At 35.1% G+C, this 19,393-nt stretch overlaps 1 protein-coding gene across 1 annotated transcript; it reads left to right on the forward strand.

The window, feature by feature from the left end:
• Window positions 1–13,778: 13,778 nt before the first annotated feature.
• On the forward strand, window positions 13,779–18,597 carry LOC150083461 (uncharacterized). The gene is made up of 6 exons (XM_090377305.1): window positions 13,779–13,900; window positions 15,607–15,662; window positions 15,986–16,087; window positions 16,675–16,692; window positions 18,009–18,050; window positions 18,476–18,597. Exons 1-6 carry the CDS (start codon window positions 13,792–13,794, stop codon window positions 18,512–18,514), a joined length of 366 nt encoding a protein of 121 aa, XP_090233431.1. The 5' UTR covers window positions 13,779–13,791; the 3' UTR covers window positions 18,515–18,597.
• Window positions 18,598–19,393: the final 796 nt, after the last annotated feature.

Here is a 19,393-nt window from a genome sequence, read left to right on the forward strand (position 1 = left end):
CACGATAGGGAATCCTCAAGATGTCATCGCGAGTTTTGCATGTGTCTTATTATATTCCGAACTATTCCTTCTGAAAATTGCACGATTCTGAGCTGAAGGTTTTGCGCAATACAGTTAAATTACTTTGGATTTGTGTTTTATTTCACACATGATTTAGCACCCTTATTCTTGTATTTCTTCAAGTCCCAAGTCACTTGAAGCAGGCACTTTATTCTATCAGTGGAATGTCAAACATTCTGATTTTACTTTAAGAGAGGTGCACTAATACAGCAAAAAATGCGACGCTGTAAGAGGTGTTTGGATTGGGTTAAGTTGTATAAAATCTGTATAAAAGGTGTGTTCTATGAGAATAAATAAGGTGTGTTCTATGGTGTGTTCTAAATAGGTGTGTTCTAAATAAGGTGTGTTCTATAAAAGGTGTGTTCTATGAGAATCTCTCCTCCTGCTCGACGAATATGATTTCATCTGTATCCAGGAAACTTGGCTTAACCATGGAAGACAACTCACACACTTGGCCACTCCTCACCATTACAAAAATGTTTGCAACGGCAGGGACCACAAACGTGGAGGTGGCGTCTCCATCATTTACAAAGACATCCATCACCTTGTGTGTGCACAACTCAGCGACTCCCCTGCATTTGAAGCCATTTCTGCAATTTTTACAGTTAAAGAAGTGAGAACTCAAGTTGTAGCGGTATATTTACCTCCTGACCATAATCCCGACACAAGGGATGAGCTAACTACCTGGATTATAACCCACCTCAAGCCTCACATGCTCACCTTTGTTTTAGGAGATTTCAACATGCCCTCCCCAAGACACGAAGCTGCTTTGAAGGACGTCGTACGCTCCTTCTCATCTCTAGGCCTTAGACTAACCCATACGCAACCTACAAGACGACATCAAAACCTAGACCTCTTCTTTCATAACCTTGACCATCTTACTCTCACAACGCCGATTTTTAAGTTTGCATCAGATCACCTCCCAATTTCCTTTGATAGTGAATGTCTATGTTCTCCCCGACAACTTGAACAACATGACCATAAAGAATCCCAACTCAAGATCTTCTCATTAAAATATATGCAACCTCAAATCATCCTACAAAGACTAAAAGCTACAGACTGGAAAAAAATTGCTGCTAGCCATCCTGATCAAACGCTTACCAATTTAGCAAACTTGTTAAAAGACATCGCCTGTGAAGGGGCCTCCAAATCTGTACGCCTGTCTCCCAGGACCAAGAACTGGTTTACCAGCGACGCAAAACTCGCCTTCATCATGAAACAGAAACTATACAGGAAATGGCAAAAAACACGGGATCTAGCCGACTACCAACTCTATAAAAAACATCGGGCACGCTTCCTACGCATTCGTAGAAAGGCGCAGAATGACTGGATTGCACACAGAATGAAACTTGGGAAAAGAATCTTCACCAACAAGAATCAACAGTCCCCCATGTCCACTGACACCTTCCTTGCATGGGCTAACTCGCTCGCAACTAAGCCCCTATCTGCCCCAAACCCCTTTATTTGGGTTAATCCACCAGCTAACCAGACATCACTGGATAAAATAGCCATCACAAAGGAACGCCTTACTGAGGTCATCAACAGTCTTCCCAACAAGTCTACCACTGGCCCGGATGGATTCCCTATTTTCATGGTTAAACTGTGCAGTGTATATATCATTGATCTCTTGCTTGATGCATTCAATTCCGTCCTCGTAACAGGAGTTTACCCTGCTATCTGGAACACATATTATGTTTCTCCAGTTCCAAAAAAGTCTAACCCAAAATCGCCTAATGACTACAGACCAATTTCTGTAGGATGCACTTTTCTCAAAATCTTGGAAAAAGCCATACTTCCTGCTCTCATCCATCACATGTTCGGCCACAAACCTCCATACCTCCATAGTGTACTACCTGGACGTTCCACGATCACCAACCTCTTGGACACACTGTTCAGAATTGAAAGTACCTTAAGCAACAAAGAGCAACTGGATATTGTGTTTCTCGACATTAAGGCGGCCTTTGACAATCTGTCCATCCATGCATTATGTACCATACTATGCAACTATTTCAAAATCTCTGGCAACATCTTAGTTCTCCTTAGGAAACTCCTTCAGTCCAGGATCCTATGGATCAGAAATCAAAACCATAATCACCACATTCTCTGCTCCAGAGGGCTCCCCCAAGGGGGCGTTCTCTCTGCCGCCCTCTTCGCCGCATCTTTAGAACCCTTCCTATCAAACCGTACTAATTTTACCACCTACGCAGATGATATTAAGTTCTTCGTCATCACAAAATGCCCCCAGTCTCTCCAGTCTATTACTGGGAGCTCCAACCGACAGCTACATGAACTGGAAAACTACCTTCATGCGATTGGGCTCTCCATTAATAAAGAGAAAACTGCACAACTCTCTATCACCAAGAAGAAAAATACCAACGATGTGGACATCATTATTGCGAATTCTCCAGTTAAAAAAGTCATCCGACATAAAGATTTGGGTATCATCTGGGACAAAGACCTCACCTTCTTGCCTCACTTTAATGCCACTCGAACGAAAACATATTCGGCTTTATGGGCAGTAAAACAAGAGATCTCCAACTTCCATAACCCGGACCTTATCATCAAATACATTCTTCGTTGTATTTTCCCAATTCCATTATATGCCTCGACTATATGGTCCTCAGCACCCTCATCATACCAAGCCAGGTTCCTCTCCCTGGAATTCTGGATCTTGAAATGGCTAAATAGGGTTGCCGGGCTAACACCTACAATCTCAAAATCTGTTCTGGTCACCAATCTTAATACGCTTCCTTGGAGGTATCACATCATCTCTAGGAACCTTCTCACCCTCTCTCAGCTTCTATCCGGAAAACTGAGGTCACCCGATATTTGGGATATCATCGCCAGACCGTCCGACAGGAGAAGATGCCAGTCCAACACCTCCCCATACAGATCGAAGCTGCGTAGCATGTCCTCCTTGGACAACATGTTTCCACACAACTCCTTCCAAATATTTAACAGATTAGCCATAGACGCTGAGAAACTTTGCAAGGACAGAACCTACAGATCTTCCATTCTTGCAGACATGTATGCCTTAGTCATGCTCTAGGTGGACTCTGTGATACCGCAATATCCACGCTTCGATGTATCCGGATGCACTTTTATTTGTTGTAACTTTATGTTTTTGTACTTGTTGTAACTTTATGTTTTTGTATCTTCACCAGTGGCTGTTTAAGGCCGTATATTGTATCTGGCTCTGTATGCAATGCATATGTCTGTATTTTATGTTTTTTCTCTGTATATTACTCATGTCCTCTAGCTGCATAGCTGTAAAAGGACATTTCTTCGGAAATAAATTGATATTAATAATAATAATAATAATAAATCAGAATATATGGCACTGTTTCCAAAAATCAGTGAAAACAAAAAGCATATTTTTGATGATATTTTCAAAACCTTGTTGCAGGAATATATCATTACACTGCTGACACCTTGTACACCTGTTGTAATTACATATGCTCTCGATACACTCGTTAATTGCACGTGCTGATTTTACATAATGAAGATTTAGGTGCAAGATAAAGAAGGATAGTCACGCGACATTTCAAATTATATTCAGATTCGCGGAGATAAAAGCCTCTTAAATTTGAACTGGTGGGATAGTAAAACATTGACTTTTAGCTCACATAAGTTTTGCAAAGAGATTATTCTCTTTGCTTAGTTAATGCAAATACAATATTATAGCCATTTTTCATTGAGCAATAAATATTAAAAGATAAACTCGACACTAAACTTAAATGGTTATACATTTTTCTTTATAAAATATGTCAACCCGCACTGGGCCAGAATATGTTCCATTCCCTCAATGTCTTCACAACAAAATAAATGGCCCTCATTCCCAGGAGGCCTGCGAGCTACTACCTACTGTAGCTCAATGGCAGAGGGTGCTAAGTATCACCGGGCTCAATCAGGCTACCTTTGGACCTTCCATTCTTTTCCATTTCCTTTGGACTGAACGTTTACCATTCAGTCTTTGAGTACAGATTCATGCCTAGAAGAAATATTACAAGAGCTTAAAACATCAACTGGGACATCATCGGCTTGGCTTATGTAAAATTTGAAGAAAAGGGTGAAGGTTTGGACAAACTAGAAGATGCTTAATTGCTGAATTCAAAAGAACAAATAATGGAAGCTGTAGTGAAATTCGGTTCGTGATCAACAAAAGACTAATATTCAACCATAAAAGTAGAAAGGTATTACCGAAAGAATTTCTTCCTGTGCTATTAAGCTAAATAGTTGCTATTCGCTATTCTCTTCAATTATTCAAGCTTATGATTCTACAAAATGGCCATAGTGATAATGAAGTTGAAGAATTTTATGAAGATGTATTGAGCCTTTACAAGCAGGACGACTAGAGTCAATATACTAATTTAATTTGCGGAGAAATAAAATTTGTTCGTCATAAATTCACTCTTCAAGAAAAAAGCTCAACGAAAATGGATGATGTGTAAATGCCCTCTTTGAAATACTATTGAAATTGACTTCATACTGATAAACAATAAACGATATTCACTGACTGCTCGGTATTGAACCATTTTAACATTGGAAGATACTCTCGGTTAGTGAGAGCAAAAATCTGCATTTATTGCAAAGAAAAACGAAAGAAATTGGTCCAATCAACTAAAGTGGAGAAGATTGACACTAACCAACTACTGAAAAGTCGCAAAAAATTTGAACAAGACCTGTGCAATCGTTTTCGTGTGCTGCAAGACCTTTCTGACACAGATATTTCAATTGATAATGTTAAAATCATTGAGACTAATATAGACACTGCCTATGCTCTTGAACCTAGGAAAAACAAGAAAAGCCAACCAGAATAAGAAAGAAACAATTGCGTTGATTAGAGACTAGAATGAAGCAAAATGGTAACATAAGAATCAATGTAGAATATGTAGAAATGTGAAGGACCGTAAGAAAGCGCGAGTTCAACATTGATCTCGTCATAAGAACGCTAGCAGAAAATCAAACGATAAATAAAGAAAAATGTAAAATGTTTACACACAAGAGCCAAATGTTTGAAGAATTTGAAGAAAATTAAGAATTTTATTAAAGCCTTTATAAGGATAAGGGACAACAATTGGATCCAATACCAGATATAGAAGCTATACAAGAAAATTTGGTAGAAAAGTAGAAGATGCCATAAAATCAATGAAAAATAGAGTTGCAGTAGGACCGGATAAAGTCACTGTTGAAATGTCAAAAGCTCGAGGCCAGCCGGTATGTAAGGCGCTAGACAAACTATTTCCAAAATGCCTCTTCTTAACAAAGTACCTGTAGCATGGAAAAATGCAGAAGCTGTCCTACTGCACAAAAAAGTTGACAATGCACATTTAAAAAACTACCGACCAATAAGCATATTATCAATTGCCTACAAGGTTTTCACAAAGATATTTTCAAGTAGAAAAGGAAACATACTTGTTACTACACAACCCAAGACACAAGCAGGTTTCAGAAGCGGCTTCAGTAAAATGGATCACATCCAAACAGTGCGCCAAGTTGTAGAGCAGCACAATGAATACAACCTCCCATTACGTATAACCTTCGTTGATTATGAAAAAACATTCATAAATTCCTCGGCCAACTTACATCAATATTTTCCAATCAATATATGAAAAAAGGGCCATTGCATCAATACGGTCAACAATGATAAGTTTTTATCAACGTAGAAAGAAGGCGTCCGACAAGGAGGCACAATCTCCCCAAACTATTTTCAGCTTGTTTAGAAGAAATTTTACTTCAGCTAAATGGGGGTAATAAAGGACTCAAGATATTATCTGAATCACTTACGATTTGAAAATGATATCAGTCATTTTGCCAATGATCACGAAGAACTGTAGCATGACGCCAGTACGGTTTGAAGACAAATATCAAGAAAACACAGGTTATGCTCAAAAAATTTACCACACCAAAGAAAAACATGTCCGCTGGACAAGAACTAGAAGAAATGCACAGTTACGTTTATTTTAGGCAATAAATTTCGACAAATGGAAACATCATGATGGAAACTGAACAGCGCATAAAATTGGGACAGAAAGCATTTGGAAAGTTTAATATAGTCTTTAAGACAAACTTGCCACGCTGCCTTAAACGAAAAGTTTTGATCAATATGTTCTCCATGTCCTAACACAAAGTTTGGAACATGGACATTGAATACTAAAGCTTTACAAAGACTGAGGGCCACACAGAGACGTAAGGAGCGCCGAATTTTGAACATAAACAAAAGATGTCGAAAAACATGCGCATGGATTCGCCAACAAACCATAGTCTCTGATATCATTGAAAAAATAAAGCTCTTGAAATGGAAATGGGCAGGTCACATATCAAGAAGAACTGGCATTAGATGGACCAAAAGGAATTTTTGAATCGATACCGCTAGACTCTAAACGCCCAAGGAAAAGACCAAAGATCAGGTAGACTGATGAAAGTGCGAAATTTGTTAGTGTACAATATATAATACAAAATAAATAAAGAAAAGAATAAGAAAAGAAAAAAGGAAGAAAGGAGGAATAAATAGCGATAAAGGATGTTGCAGAAGGAATGGCTCCTAAAATAATTTAGCTATTTTTAATTTATAAATACTGATACTAACGTAGTTGAAGCCTATACCATTTCTGTACCAGTGAATTTCTTCTCGCTTCTCGACCTTCATTTAATCCACGCCACGAGAACAGCATAGGCTTCGATAGCCTCCCATTGGTTTTTGCGGAGAAATTGGTATTAGCCAAAATCTGTTAAAATTTTTTAGGAAAGATCAAGTAAAAGTGGGAGGTCTGTGTGGTGACTTCAAAAATGCTGGGGTTGTTCTAGGTTGTTATGTTGTTATTGGGTTTTAGGAGCGTTAGCGACTAAGGCCATATGGGTCCGTATATACTGTCTGTAAATTGCATGTGTTCTGTGGTCGATATTATGTTTGTTGGACGAAAAACCCGAATTTCTAGAAATAAAACCATGCTATCTACATTCGTCTGAGACCGACTATCTCGGCCACATTGTGAAGAAAGGCTAATAAAAATTCCTCACATCATTGAAGTGAATCCAACCCACGTCTATGCAAACCGGTGTGGAGAGGATGGCAATACGAAATGTCAACGGCATGAAGAATTTTTATAGGCTTTTTTCACTTCGTGGCTGAGTTAGTTGGGCTCTGGCATGGACAAAAAGGTTCCCCCACCCTCAGAAATTAAAGTTTTTTCGTCCAGAAAAAACAGGCGAATCGACTGGAGAACACGTACACATTATGGACATAATATATATGTGTTTATATGGTCGGTCTTGGGTGGCCCTAATATATTTCAAGTTTTACCGATATTCTGTAGCTTGCAATTGTTAATGTTAAATTTAAATTGGTGCTTCTTAACCAATCTGTCTAATTTTATAAGAACCTGTTACAATAGCAGGGTATGCTACTGCAACAAGCCCTTAACTGTTAACAAGTTACTTTCAATAACATAATGCCAACTTTCATAGCATCTGTAAACTAGGATGTGTCATGTCTCTTTGTATCGTTAATAAATATAGAAAAGAACAATGGGCCCAGCACGGCTGTGGGACTTCACTAATAGCATTAGTCAGAGAAGAGCAGCTTTCATTGATAAGCACTCGATGCCTTCTCTCACTTAACTATCCTTTATCCACAGCAGTAATTTGTAATTGATGCCACACTGCCCCAATTTGTACAGCAGTCTGTTATAATACGCAACGATATCAAAATCGTTTATAAAATCTGAGTATATGATGTTAAAGTTTATTTTATGCATCCGGTTCCTTTGTTATTGAGTCATGGTGTCCAATCAGATTGGTCAGATAAGTTTATCACTTAAGAACTCCATTCTGTGACTGATGTTTAGCTCATATCTGAGTGGCTTGTCCCACAATATCTTTTAACCTACGAATCCATTATTTTCTCTTGAACAAAAGTCAAGCTTACAGGTGTGCGATTGCTCGCCTTTTTGATCTCTCTGAATTAAGGAGATATTTGCACATCTTCAATCCAGAGAAACCTCCGCTTAATCCAAGTCGGTTTTCATAATTATGGCTAAAATCTGCGTACTATTTTGGTGTTTCTTTTCACATAATTGGTTCGATTCCATTTTTTCTCTGATAACTAAATAAGATAAATCACTTTTAGCTTCGACAATATCTCTCCCACTCTCTTCTCAGTTATCAGAGTCATTTAGTTCTGTTGTGATCGTACGATTTTTTTTTTTAAAGAATATTTCTATTTTTGAGACTTTGTTTATATTTCTAAGATTTAAAAAAAAAATTATTTTTATAATTTTTAAAATTCTTTACGTGTCTTTTTAGGGTCCGTAGTCTAGCGAAGGACCCTTATAATGTCATTGGGTTGTCTGTCTGTCTGTCCGTCTGTTCCAGCATTGTATCTCTGGAACCACTCAACCTATTGACTTGAAATTTTGCATGGGTTTGTACATCATGTGGGCCAACATAACGCCATATTGATCGTTGTTTACAAAAATTTGTCTGAGAAATGGGTAGGTAAAGTGTGGGGGGAACAAAAATGTTTTCTACAACCTACAGCTTGTTATACACCGTTGGAAAGAGCTCAACGAGTAGGTTTAAAATATAATTTTAAAATATTTTTAAAATTAAAGATGGCGGCGCCAGACAGGAAAATGTGAGTAATTTTCGTGTTTCCCCCCCTCTATTTCCGTTGCTAATGGAGCTAAAAATTTAAAAATCACATTAACTATGAGTTATTCGATGCTGCTTATCAAGGGAAAACTATTACGATTGAAATCTATCGTTTACTTTTTGTGTTAAAACTAAAAAAACAATTTTTTATTGCACTTCAATGAGGCGCTTCTTTTTACTAAGCAACTCTCCCTTTGGTGACAAAAAGGTTGCTAAATAGTTAGTTAATAATTGTATAAAGGTCATTTATAAATTATTCGAACAGAAGTATTTTTTAACAATTTTCAAAGCTGGAGTTGTCCCGGAAGGAGGTACTCAGAGAGCCAGTGTTGAGGCGGCGGTGGCGGGGAGTCTTGCTCGGCCCTGACCTGCCAGTCGCTTCTCCCCCAACACTTTAATCGCTTCTCCCACCTTTGTCATTCACAACAACTTGAAAGACTCAAATAGACAACGTTTTCGTTAGTTGCTCAGTTTTAGGCCAAGCCGGATACTAGAAACATTTCTTCAGTTACCATAAATGTCAATATTTGAGCTACACTAACGACCGTTCAATCTGAGTGCGCGGAATTCAGTAGTTGACCGATTTTTTAGGAAATAGATTGTAAGGGAGGTTTTGGGTTGATTAGATAAAGATATAAATCCTAGCTTGGATAAACAGTGTTATTTACAAGGAATAAAGTCAAAAGAGGAAATGTTAATATTTTAAATCATTTATGTTCAGAGGTTTCAAAATTCTATGATTTTGAAACCTCTTGATGAAATGTTGAAAGTCATTTAATGAGGTTCGTCAAGGCAACTAAAACTATGAAGGGTCAGTATATTGTTTCCGTGTAATTACAGACACAATATACTGATACTTCTTAGCCTTAGTTGCTTTGCTTATATTCTTTCGTCGTTTTGATGTTAGCTGAACTACAGTGGACTTCCCTTATTGTGATCACTTCGAGACTCAGCTAAACTGATAACGATAATCAACGGAACAAAAATGCAGCCATTCAACTTTGTTTATTAACGCAAAGCGGAGATGTAGATTAACAACACGAACAAACTACACGAATTTCACGAAGCGACAGACACAGACAGCAGTAACTAGCCACGCAACCTATAGCAGTTGAAGAATATATCTAGATGTTACGTAATCACTTCCACTGCACATGCGTAAACATAGATAACGCAAAAAAGTGGTAACATTAAACCGAAGCGTTGATTATAATAAACGACGTTTTATTTATTTATTATTTTTTTTTATGTATTAGAATACCTCTGATCGGGACTTGATAAAAGTAATAACATTATCGATAATTACAGTAAGCGGCGTGTACTGTACTTCAAGTTCGCACATTCAACATCCACTTGAACTATGCATTTATCATAATGCAAATCTCCTCGGAAGCTAGTACAAGGAACCTTTCTAGTAGAGAAGAAGAACGCGGTATTATTATTTTCGGATTTTCATCCCACAAACACTGAAACGCATCTTTCTCCGCACAAGACTGGGGATCTATCATCGCAGCAACTCAGATGCCGAAGCATCTGAGCGTTAGATCCCCAATAGATCCCCAATAATTCTGCCTTCTTCCAAAGTGTCTCAAAGGATTGAGTGATCTCGCTATTCTTTTAAGAATCAAGAGGTCAGATAACGCAAAAAAGTGGTAACGCAATAAATCAACGCTTTGAAGAATGTAATATTCTTAAAATTTAAATTAGAAATCAGTTCTTAGTTAGTTTAGTTAACGTCCATAAATATTGACTTTGCTAAGTTCTTGATTAAGACACAGGAAAAATACTTCTCCATATTGCAGCTGCACAGGAGTTTTTGTGTCAATGTTTATTCAGCTTCTGAAAATAAGATTTCGTACTCTCATTACAAAACGTGGCATTCACAGCACAATGGAGTTAGAAAGAACGAAATCGCTTCCATTCAAAAGAGACTGAGGTTATTTATTCAGATGCATTCTTTAGATTTCTTATAAGAGATATTGTGATATTCAAAAAATAGTTCATGGAACAATTATGACAATTCTTAACAACTTGATAATCAACAAGAAGTTCACATGAGAGTACATAAATGTAAAAACGCTGAGATATTTCCAATAAAACTACATTTTTATTCTATATCAAGGAAACGTAAGTGTTTTAATCAAAATCATTCAAAAAGTTATTTTTAATGCATTCAAAGAGGCAAATGTAATATGAAGATCACAGCTCAAAGGAAAATGGAGTATTCATTGGCATTGATGTAGTTTAGTACCGTATGGAACTCCGCGAGCAATTTCAGAGAGTTTTTTGGGAATAAAAGTAAAGAAAAAAAAGTCTTATAAAGTTCTGTGTCTGAAAACTATCTTTTTGAAAATTTGTTTATTGTAACAAGGTGAACACAGAACAGACCGGGAATACCACTAAGTATGAATAAATTAATGCCCTTGAATATGTAAAATATCTACGAAAGGAGGCAGTGATGTTTCGTACCAGTATAAGTATAGATTGGCGATGATACAGCTCGCTGGACTGTCCATAGGAGTACCTATGGTTTGTTGGTAAACTATTTTACCGTCGAAGATGTAGTTGTTGGAAATGCACAAATTGAGCAGATTATTCCAATATATAGGTTTGCGGTATATTATATGTTTGTATTTATTATACAGGTTGTTTAGGACAAACTTCAAATTAGCTTGATCTATGCTTGTAAATAGGCTATTGAAGTCAAAGTTTGTATATGAGATATATTGTTTTACTAAGTAAGGCATTTATAAATGCCTTACATAGTAACCTACTACTTTCTCCCACTAATTTCCTCTTGTATATTAATGACTTTCTTCCATTGAGCGGAAATCCTATCCACAGTTTTGCTGTTCATAGCACATTTCATTCCAACTTCCAGTTTGAGAAACCTTACTCTGTATCTTCCTGAATATCCACCACTAGTTCCTGATCTCCAGGTAATTCTCCAGTTGGTCAAAGATAACTTAGTTAATATCAATCCTTTTAAGCTCATTCAATCCTATTTCTCGCAAATAGGATTATTTTGCTCCTATGCTTATCATCGATAAGATTCAGATTGCTAGATAGGATTGCATATATCTATTAGGAATTACCTTGAATTCCAATCTCTCTTGGCACAAAACAGATTGGAATTTAAGCACATCACATTTCAAGCACATTTCTTGATCTGCGCCCAAAATACTGGGTTTTCTCTTTCGTTCTCGGCATTAATTTTCTTCTAAACTTCTGCTGACTCTGTATAAATCCCAAATTTACTCTACCATGGATTTTGCTCTACATCTGGGGTGGTGCTCCTATAAACTCTTTATCAGGTTTCTAGATTTCATTCAAAAAAAGTCAGTTAGGTTTATTAATGACCCACCTCTTACAAAGTCTCTCCATTCCCTGTCTCATAGACATTTTGTTTCTGTTGCAAGCCTTTTCTATAAATGGTTCCATGAGTGCTGTTCGTTTGAATTAGCCTCCATATTCGCCGTTTCTCTTCCAAACTAGTCCGATCATGTCCTGCAACCGATCAATATCCACTTACTGATCAGCTTCAAACTCACAGAAGGATCTTTTCTTTTTCCTCATTTATCCGTTCAACTTCCGTTTTCTGGAATTAACTTCGCTTCAAATTCTGTTTTCTAGAACAACTTCCTTTCAACTTCTGTTTACTGGAAAAATTTTTCCTTAATACGTATTTCCTGAAAATTTCAGTCCGCAGAAATTCAAGTCTAATATCAACATTAATCTTCTTTCATCTTCGCCACCTTCAACACACGGGCGGTACTAAGTACTATAGATTCTAACACATTTCGTGTTTGAATAAACTTTCGGGTTTCATAAAAATAATCGACTTTTCAACAATATCAAAGGTGTGAAGAGTTCATTTTCTATGACTGATCAACAGATCAAAGAAAATGGACAATCAATTAAAATGTATTAATAATTGCAGCACCTTTTGGTATAATGCTTTAATTTTGCCATAACTTAATGATTGCTAGTAACAACTTTTGCTGCAATGCATTACTTCAGTTTAGATAAACATTTTTTGAAGTTTATTTTTTGAGGCAGTTTTCAATGTATCCGCTTTAATATATTTCTTTTGTATTTTCTCAAAAAGTGTAATTTAAATTTCTCCACGAGTAAACACCGAATTTGTAATAAAGTCTCTGAATTTTAAACAAAAATGAAGTTGCTAATTTGAATCATGATGAATCATGATTTAAATTATAATCATCGTGAATAAATTGTTTTAATCGTGATCCATCATGATTAAAATGATAAGTAATCAGAAATCATGATGAATGACTTGTTTGTTCGTTTCGAAAGTAGAATATAGGGTGGAATAGGAAAATTCTGTTTTACGATTATATGATAGTTCTTAATAGATAACAATGCATGATAAATTTGCACAATCCTTTTATTCTGAAGAAAGAAATTCAGCCAGAAATTTGAAATTGATTCAACATGTATTATTCCATGGATTCCTACCTTACATTTTTCCTATTTGCTAGAATTTTTGACAATGCCAACAAGGTTCAATGATCAAGCATCTTGTTAAGTGGACTAACAAATCAATGCAACTCATTAATAAAATAATGAAAATAGTCAGCAATTTTAAAAGTTCTAGTTAAAATTTCATGTAACGTAATGTTTTTATAGGAATTAAACGTTATACATTTTACTTTTATTGAAATATTCAGATATTATATCCTTATAAGATTATGCAAATTTAAATTATAAGTATCACAGTAACATCGCATAAAATAAAAGATATCTTTCGTTCGCTACTGAGAGTGTATTCTTAAAAATAAAGTATTAAAGAGAACTATTATAATTCGAAAACGATTTATTCAGTGATTTTCATATGACTTCCTGTTATTGTTCAATGATATGCCTTTGTGCAGGATATTTGCACAGATGCAAGAACCGTCCGATAGTCGATGAAGATGCCTGTGAACACGCTAACTTGCATGCCACGAAGCACTCAGAAGATTTCCTTCCCCATATCGTGTTCTCAGATTGCTATAAAACACCTTTCACAGAAAGAATTTTGCATTTCGTACAGGAAGACGCAAAGGAGTCAGCACCATGACGAAACTAGCAGTCACCCTTCTTTTACTTGGGCTTTCAGTAATATGCCTGGCAGAGAGCGAAATGTGCGAAAAATTTCTGAAGTGTATGCGAGGTATTTGCGATGGTAAGTCCTCTTCACTAATTTCATTACTGGATATTCTGTTTGTTTTCTTAAGAGTGAGAACAATCAAAGAACACTTAAAAATATCTCTTATAACGGTAAATTAATTAATTGCATTTGTTTATGGTTAAACCAATATATTGCCCAAATGTACTGTATTCTTGTACCTTAAATGGATACCGGACTGTGAAATCAGAAGAATGTTTGATGTCATAGTGCTTTACCTTCTATGAATGATGATGTACAGATTTACAAAAAACCATGAATGATTGCTGGTTAGTTGATGTGCGCGTTCAGACCGTGTTCGTAGAAGGCGATAGAAATACATGTGCTTCTAGACAACTAAAGCTATGCGAAATCATTGTTTCCTCCTCTATAAACACGAATTCTATGGTTTCCTCCTGTTTCGGTTGGATGAAAAACCCGAAGTTCTCCATAGCGCCTATGATTCATTCGAATCGGTGTGCTACCGTGAAGGAAGGAACAATACGATAGTTGGTCGAGATGGTTCCCTACTATTTGTAATTAAGACGTATAGCATCTACATATAATGGATCTGTTAGCTCATTTATTTAATAAAATTCAAAGAGGTGGAATAATCCGTTACTATGTAAGTCTTGTACAAAAAAGAAAATAAATAATCGAGAATTCTTAAAGACTACAGAACAACTGCAATTAGCAGTTCCCTACTCAAACTGCTTGAAAAAGTTATCCTTTCTGCTCGACCAAGCACTTTTAATTACAGTCCTGCCCACCTTCATATCATAAGGAATAGATCCACTGTGGCCAATCTTCTGGAGACTTTGATCCAGGTACAATGTGTCCACAGTATGATATCTCAACGTGGCATCATATTTTTTAGATATAAAAAGAGCTTGCGATAATCTCATCTAACCCACAATTAGAAAAAATACGTCAACTTTACATATCTTAAGGTAACTCTGCACAGGAAGAACTGACCGAGAAAGTTTGGATAACATCATAATAAGCTCTCATATGGCGGAGGATAGTAGGCCGACCCTCCTGTCTCTCATTGGGATATACAGTACATTAAACATCATGGACAGCCGAAGGACACTCTTCGTTAAGAACATCATTCATATACGAGTCATCCGCCTGAATATTGATCGAAATGGATTTTTCCAATAAACAGCGTATACATCAAATATCTTTGTAATATGTATACAGTCCTTTCGTTATAACAAAAGTATGACTATATGGAAAGAAGCATCCCTAAGTAGATGTTATGTTACTACCTAGGGTGAGAAAATTAAAATTCCTTTACGAAAAATTAAGAATATTACTGCTCTTAGAAAAATACAAAATATTTTCTTGATTCTTTAAAAAATATAATAAAATTCGGATGCCGAGTCGTTATGTTTGGTATAGGAAGAGCAGAATTAACAAAGTTATCACTGAGGAAGTATGAAATAAAAGTTATGACTCTATTACTTTGGCTTATATTCATCGCTGAATAATTATGAAGAAAAAGAAGTGATTACGTTGAAAAATAATTTATTGTAATGTTTCTGAAATAATCTGTTTTAAAAATATACTGTTATTTATCGCTGAAATTCATTTAATGATCATATTTCTGCATTTTAAAATTTATTTCGACGTCTATTGTTTAAAAAAGGATATTATCTTTGCTATGAACGTATGTGTATTATCAAATAGACCGAAACCTAATTGCGATGTTTCTTTTCTAGATGATGGGAAGAAAAAGGAGTTACATGACTGCTTTTTTAATTTTGTTTCCGACAAAGTAAGGAGTTATTTAAATATATTAATAAATATATTTAAGTAATAAAAGAAACTGTGTTCCATGTTAAAAGTTACTAGAGAACGCATGAAATTTAATAATTTTCCAATAATTTTTGAGAATGTAGAAATTTATTAGACTATGAACCTTTATGATTAGAACTCGGACATTTATTTGCATTTCTGATGAAAAATCGTTTACTTAATTACATTGACACAAGCGCAAACTCATTTCATTCCATAACGATAAATGGGTATTATTATTAACATTAAGAATATACGAAAACCAGTTATTATAGACTTTATGGATCAACGTTTCTTTTACAGACAAAGGAAGCTTTGCAGCAATGTGGTGCAAAGTCTACGGAGGAATCTTGTGAAAAGATAAAAACTTCAAAATGCGGAAATTTAAAATCAGAGAAAGAAAAGGTATGTGCGAAGAATTTGTGTTTGTTATACACAATATGAAACAAAAGCCATTATAATAACGTATAGAACCGGAAATGTACGCAGCATTCAATACCAGGAAAATAAAATTTAATCATTGCCAGAGTATTAAATATAACATCAACAACACCACGTAGAGCAATGACTCCCAAATTTCAATAAGTACGCAATGAAAATTTGAAAATTGATACACCCGTTACAAATTTGTTATATAATAAAATATATTTTGGTTTCTGGTTATGTTTATATTTCGGATGTGGGTAGGTTATGCTGGTTCATAATAAAAAATAACCACAGAATCTAAATAACATATTTTTGTAATACTTCTCGGATCGTATTGAATCATTTATCCCTTCGTTTCTGTTTGCTACCATAAAAAATATAAAAAAAAGATGATTTAATTTTCTATGAATAAGTTTGTTAAATAAATAATTGGCATTTGGAAAGGCTACAGATTGATAAATAATAATTTCTTAAACTTTATTTAATAACAATGGATTTTCAAAAAGATTTTAAACGTTTAATTTTCAGTATTAATGAAATTTTGTTTTTTCTTTTTGTTTTTTCAGCATAAAACTTGCCTAAAGGTAAGAATACATTAATATATTTTTTAGGTTTAATATCATTAATTGTTACTTTGTTGAAATTTTAACTACCAAAATGTCCGATACAGCTCTGAATGATACTAATGATTTAGATCTATTTATTTTTATTATGGAAGAATGCGAGGAGCACCAAATTTGCGTTTTGAAAATACTGTTCGAAAGGTGTTTCAATTTATTATTACAATATGTTGTTTTAGTTTATATTTTACTTCAAATAAATGCAGAAATCAGGCTTACAATTTGGAAAAAGTCTACCTAATATATTTATTTTGAATAGGTGAAGATGCGAAATGTTCATGGACAGGAACTTTTCTCTTCAAGTTATTCATAAGAGTCTGTATTTCATTTTTGAGGGATAATAACGTTGCTGTTGCGGTTCTGGGAAATCTCAACAGATGCTTTATTCAAGGTCGTATAGAGAAAACCATGATCCGTAGAAAAAACACAGCAGTTAGGTTAAGTCAGCCGATTGAAGCATCTAAATCATTGAGCTGCAATTTTGTACGACACACCTAGCAAACATTGCTTACCATTCAATATATTTACATTTTCTCTGCAAATTCTTGAACCATTCAGTGAACAGGCTTTGTTAGTCCATCAAGGAGTTGGTCGAAGTGGTTAACAACAACCATTTCAACCATATCCTCTTCATTTTCCGTCCGTGGTTGGTCCTCAGTTTCCAGTTTACTCCCAACCAAGAACCATGAATATTTCTTTAAACTTGTGTTAGTTTAAGTCTTAGTATAAGTTTCCGAAAGTTGGTTTTTGAATCTAATGATAATACTTTGGTAGTCGTCATGGTTTTCTACTGAGTTTTGTGTTCTATAGACTGCGTAAAAGAGTCATACGAAACTGAGTTCGAGAAGGTGAAACATTGATCGCCTATGAATTCATAAACTGATATTTATATGTCCGTTTAGAAAAATATCAATACTATTATAATACACTTTTTGAATAACACGATTACATTCATAATATAAGAAGACAAGACGACAATGTAATAGAATTCACTTAAAAGTTTATTTTTCAGATGCAGTAATTTCAGGAGTCTTAACTGAATATTTAAATGCTGTTTTAATAATAAAATCCTGCAGAGTTTTAACCTTTTTTTTTTATTTTGATGTTTTATTTTATGTTTCAACAATATAATATTATTACAGCTCAGTTATTCGGTTTAATAAATCAGGAATATAAAAACAGATTAAAGTCAAATATTTGTAATAAATTAAATATATGTTTAATCGTCACTCACAAATCCAGAAGTTCTATTCTTAAATTTATAAATCTGTTATTTTTAGGAGAAAGGTGGCAATTTCACAGAATTACGTGGAGCAATGAGTGTGAGTAGAATACACTTTTAATGTTGCTTGTCTTTAGTTTCATTTTATGCTTTTACCTTTAAATATTCACTCTTAACAAAGGATAATTGTCCAGAATAAATTTTGAGGACTTTGCGGATATCTTAAGAAATTTTTCTTCACATTTCTCGGTACTCCTAATTCTTTTTCTTGTAACTAGATATGCCAAAACAGCTTATCGAATATGAGCAATAAACACAAAATAAATTTTTAAAATTTTGTTTATTTTAAACGAGCGTTTGTGCACATAACAAAAATGTTTTCTGTATTTGTAACTTAACAAAAGAAAGAATCATTATAAATTTAGTCAGTAAAGTGACCACCATAAAACGCTGTTTTCCAAGTAATAATTCTTTAGCGAGGTAAATAAATGGTGTTATAAAAATATCTTACTTTATTTTAACTAGGCTTGTTTCAAGGATAAGAAACTTTGCAGTTTTCAATGAAAAGCATCAAAGGAAAGTTAGAGGAGGTCTCACTGAAATTAGGACTTGATTACTGATTTGGAATGGCAAAGAAATAAGTTACATCATCTAATTTTCATTTGGATTATGATAATTAAAATTGTACTAAATGAAACATTAAAATAATTTCTTGCAAGTGCTGAACGCTGTCTGTGAATTATTCAATAAACTGCACATACATGAAAGCATACATTTGTGAGATACTTGTGTGCATTTCTAAATCCACCTTTAAAAGAATCCAGTAGTCACTAAAAAAACAGCACAGATCAATCCCTCGAAAAATTAAGCAACTGTTACTTCTTTATTTAATAAATAAATAAGGTTTATTTATTTTCATAAGAGAAAAGAATGGTATGAATATTTCAGCCTCCACATGTCTTCTATCGAACCACCTAACACCAAAAAGCATCAGCTATCGAGACAGTGGTTCGGAAAACTGCGAACTTGGGGTCCAGGATTCACATGCTAATAGACTGACAGCAGCAACAGGCAGAGATAGAAGTGATTCTTGTGCTACATCTGTTGAAACATGCCGCAGCAGCCTGACAAGAAGGGTGCTACGGATTTCAAGACGTGCTGCGGGTCCTCATTAAGAAAGAACACATACATGGGCAGCGTCAGGGTTACTAAGAACAAATTCTGTTGCATATATACTTGTGTGTACACTAATAGTAGGAGTAGAGTAAATAAATTTCATGAATATGAAGGTTTAAGTCATGAAATGCGGATTATAAGGACATCTGAGAAATAGTGTCACTCAGAATACCAATGCAGAATTCGAATGTGGGAGTACAATGTGTACAGAATTGACAAACAAAAACAGGAAGGGAGGGGATTATGTCCTTAGTTAAGAAGCATATA

Source organism: Mastigoproctus giganteus, chromosome 7 (assembly GCF_048544385.1).
Source record: "Mastigoproctus giganteus isolate SK-2022 chromosome 7, ASM4854438v1, whole genome shotgun sequence".
Taxonomy (NCBI): domain Eukaryota; kingdom Metazoa; phylum Arthropoda; class Arachnida; order Uropygi; family Thelyphonidae; genus Mastigoproctus; species Mastigoproctus giganteus.

What these genes read in the sequence shown, in the direction of transcription:
- LOC150083461 (XM_090377305.1), top strand. Translation starts at nt 13,792, where the DNA reads ATGACGAAACTAGCAGTCACCCTTCTTTTACTTGGGCTTTCAGTAATA. An exon ending in TATGCGAGGTATTTGCGATG is followed by an intron (nt 13,901 to 15,606) that starts GTAAGTCCTCTT and finishes TTTCTTTTCTAG; the next exon opens with ATGATGGGAAGAAAAAGGAG. An exon ending in TTAATTTTGTTTCCGACAAA is followed by an intron (nt 15,663 to 15,985) that starts GTAAGGAGTTAT and finishes TTTCTTTTACAG; the next exon opens with ACAAAGGAAGCTTTGCAGCA.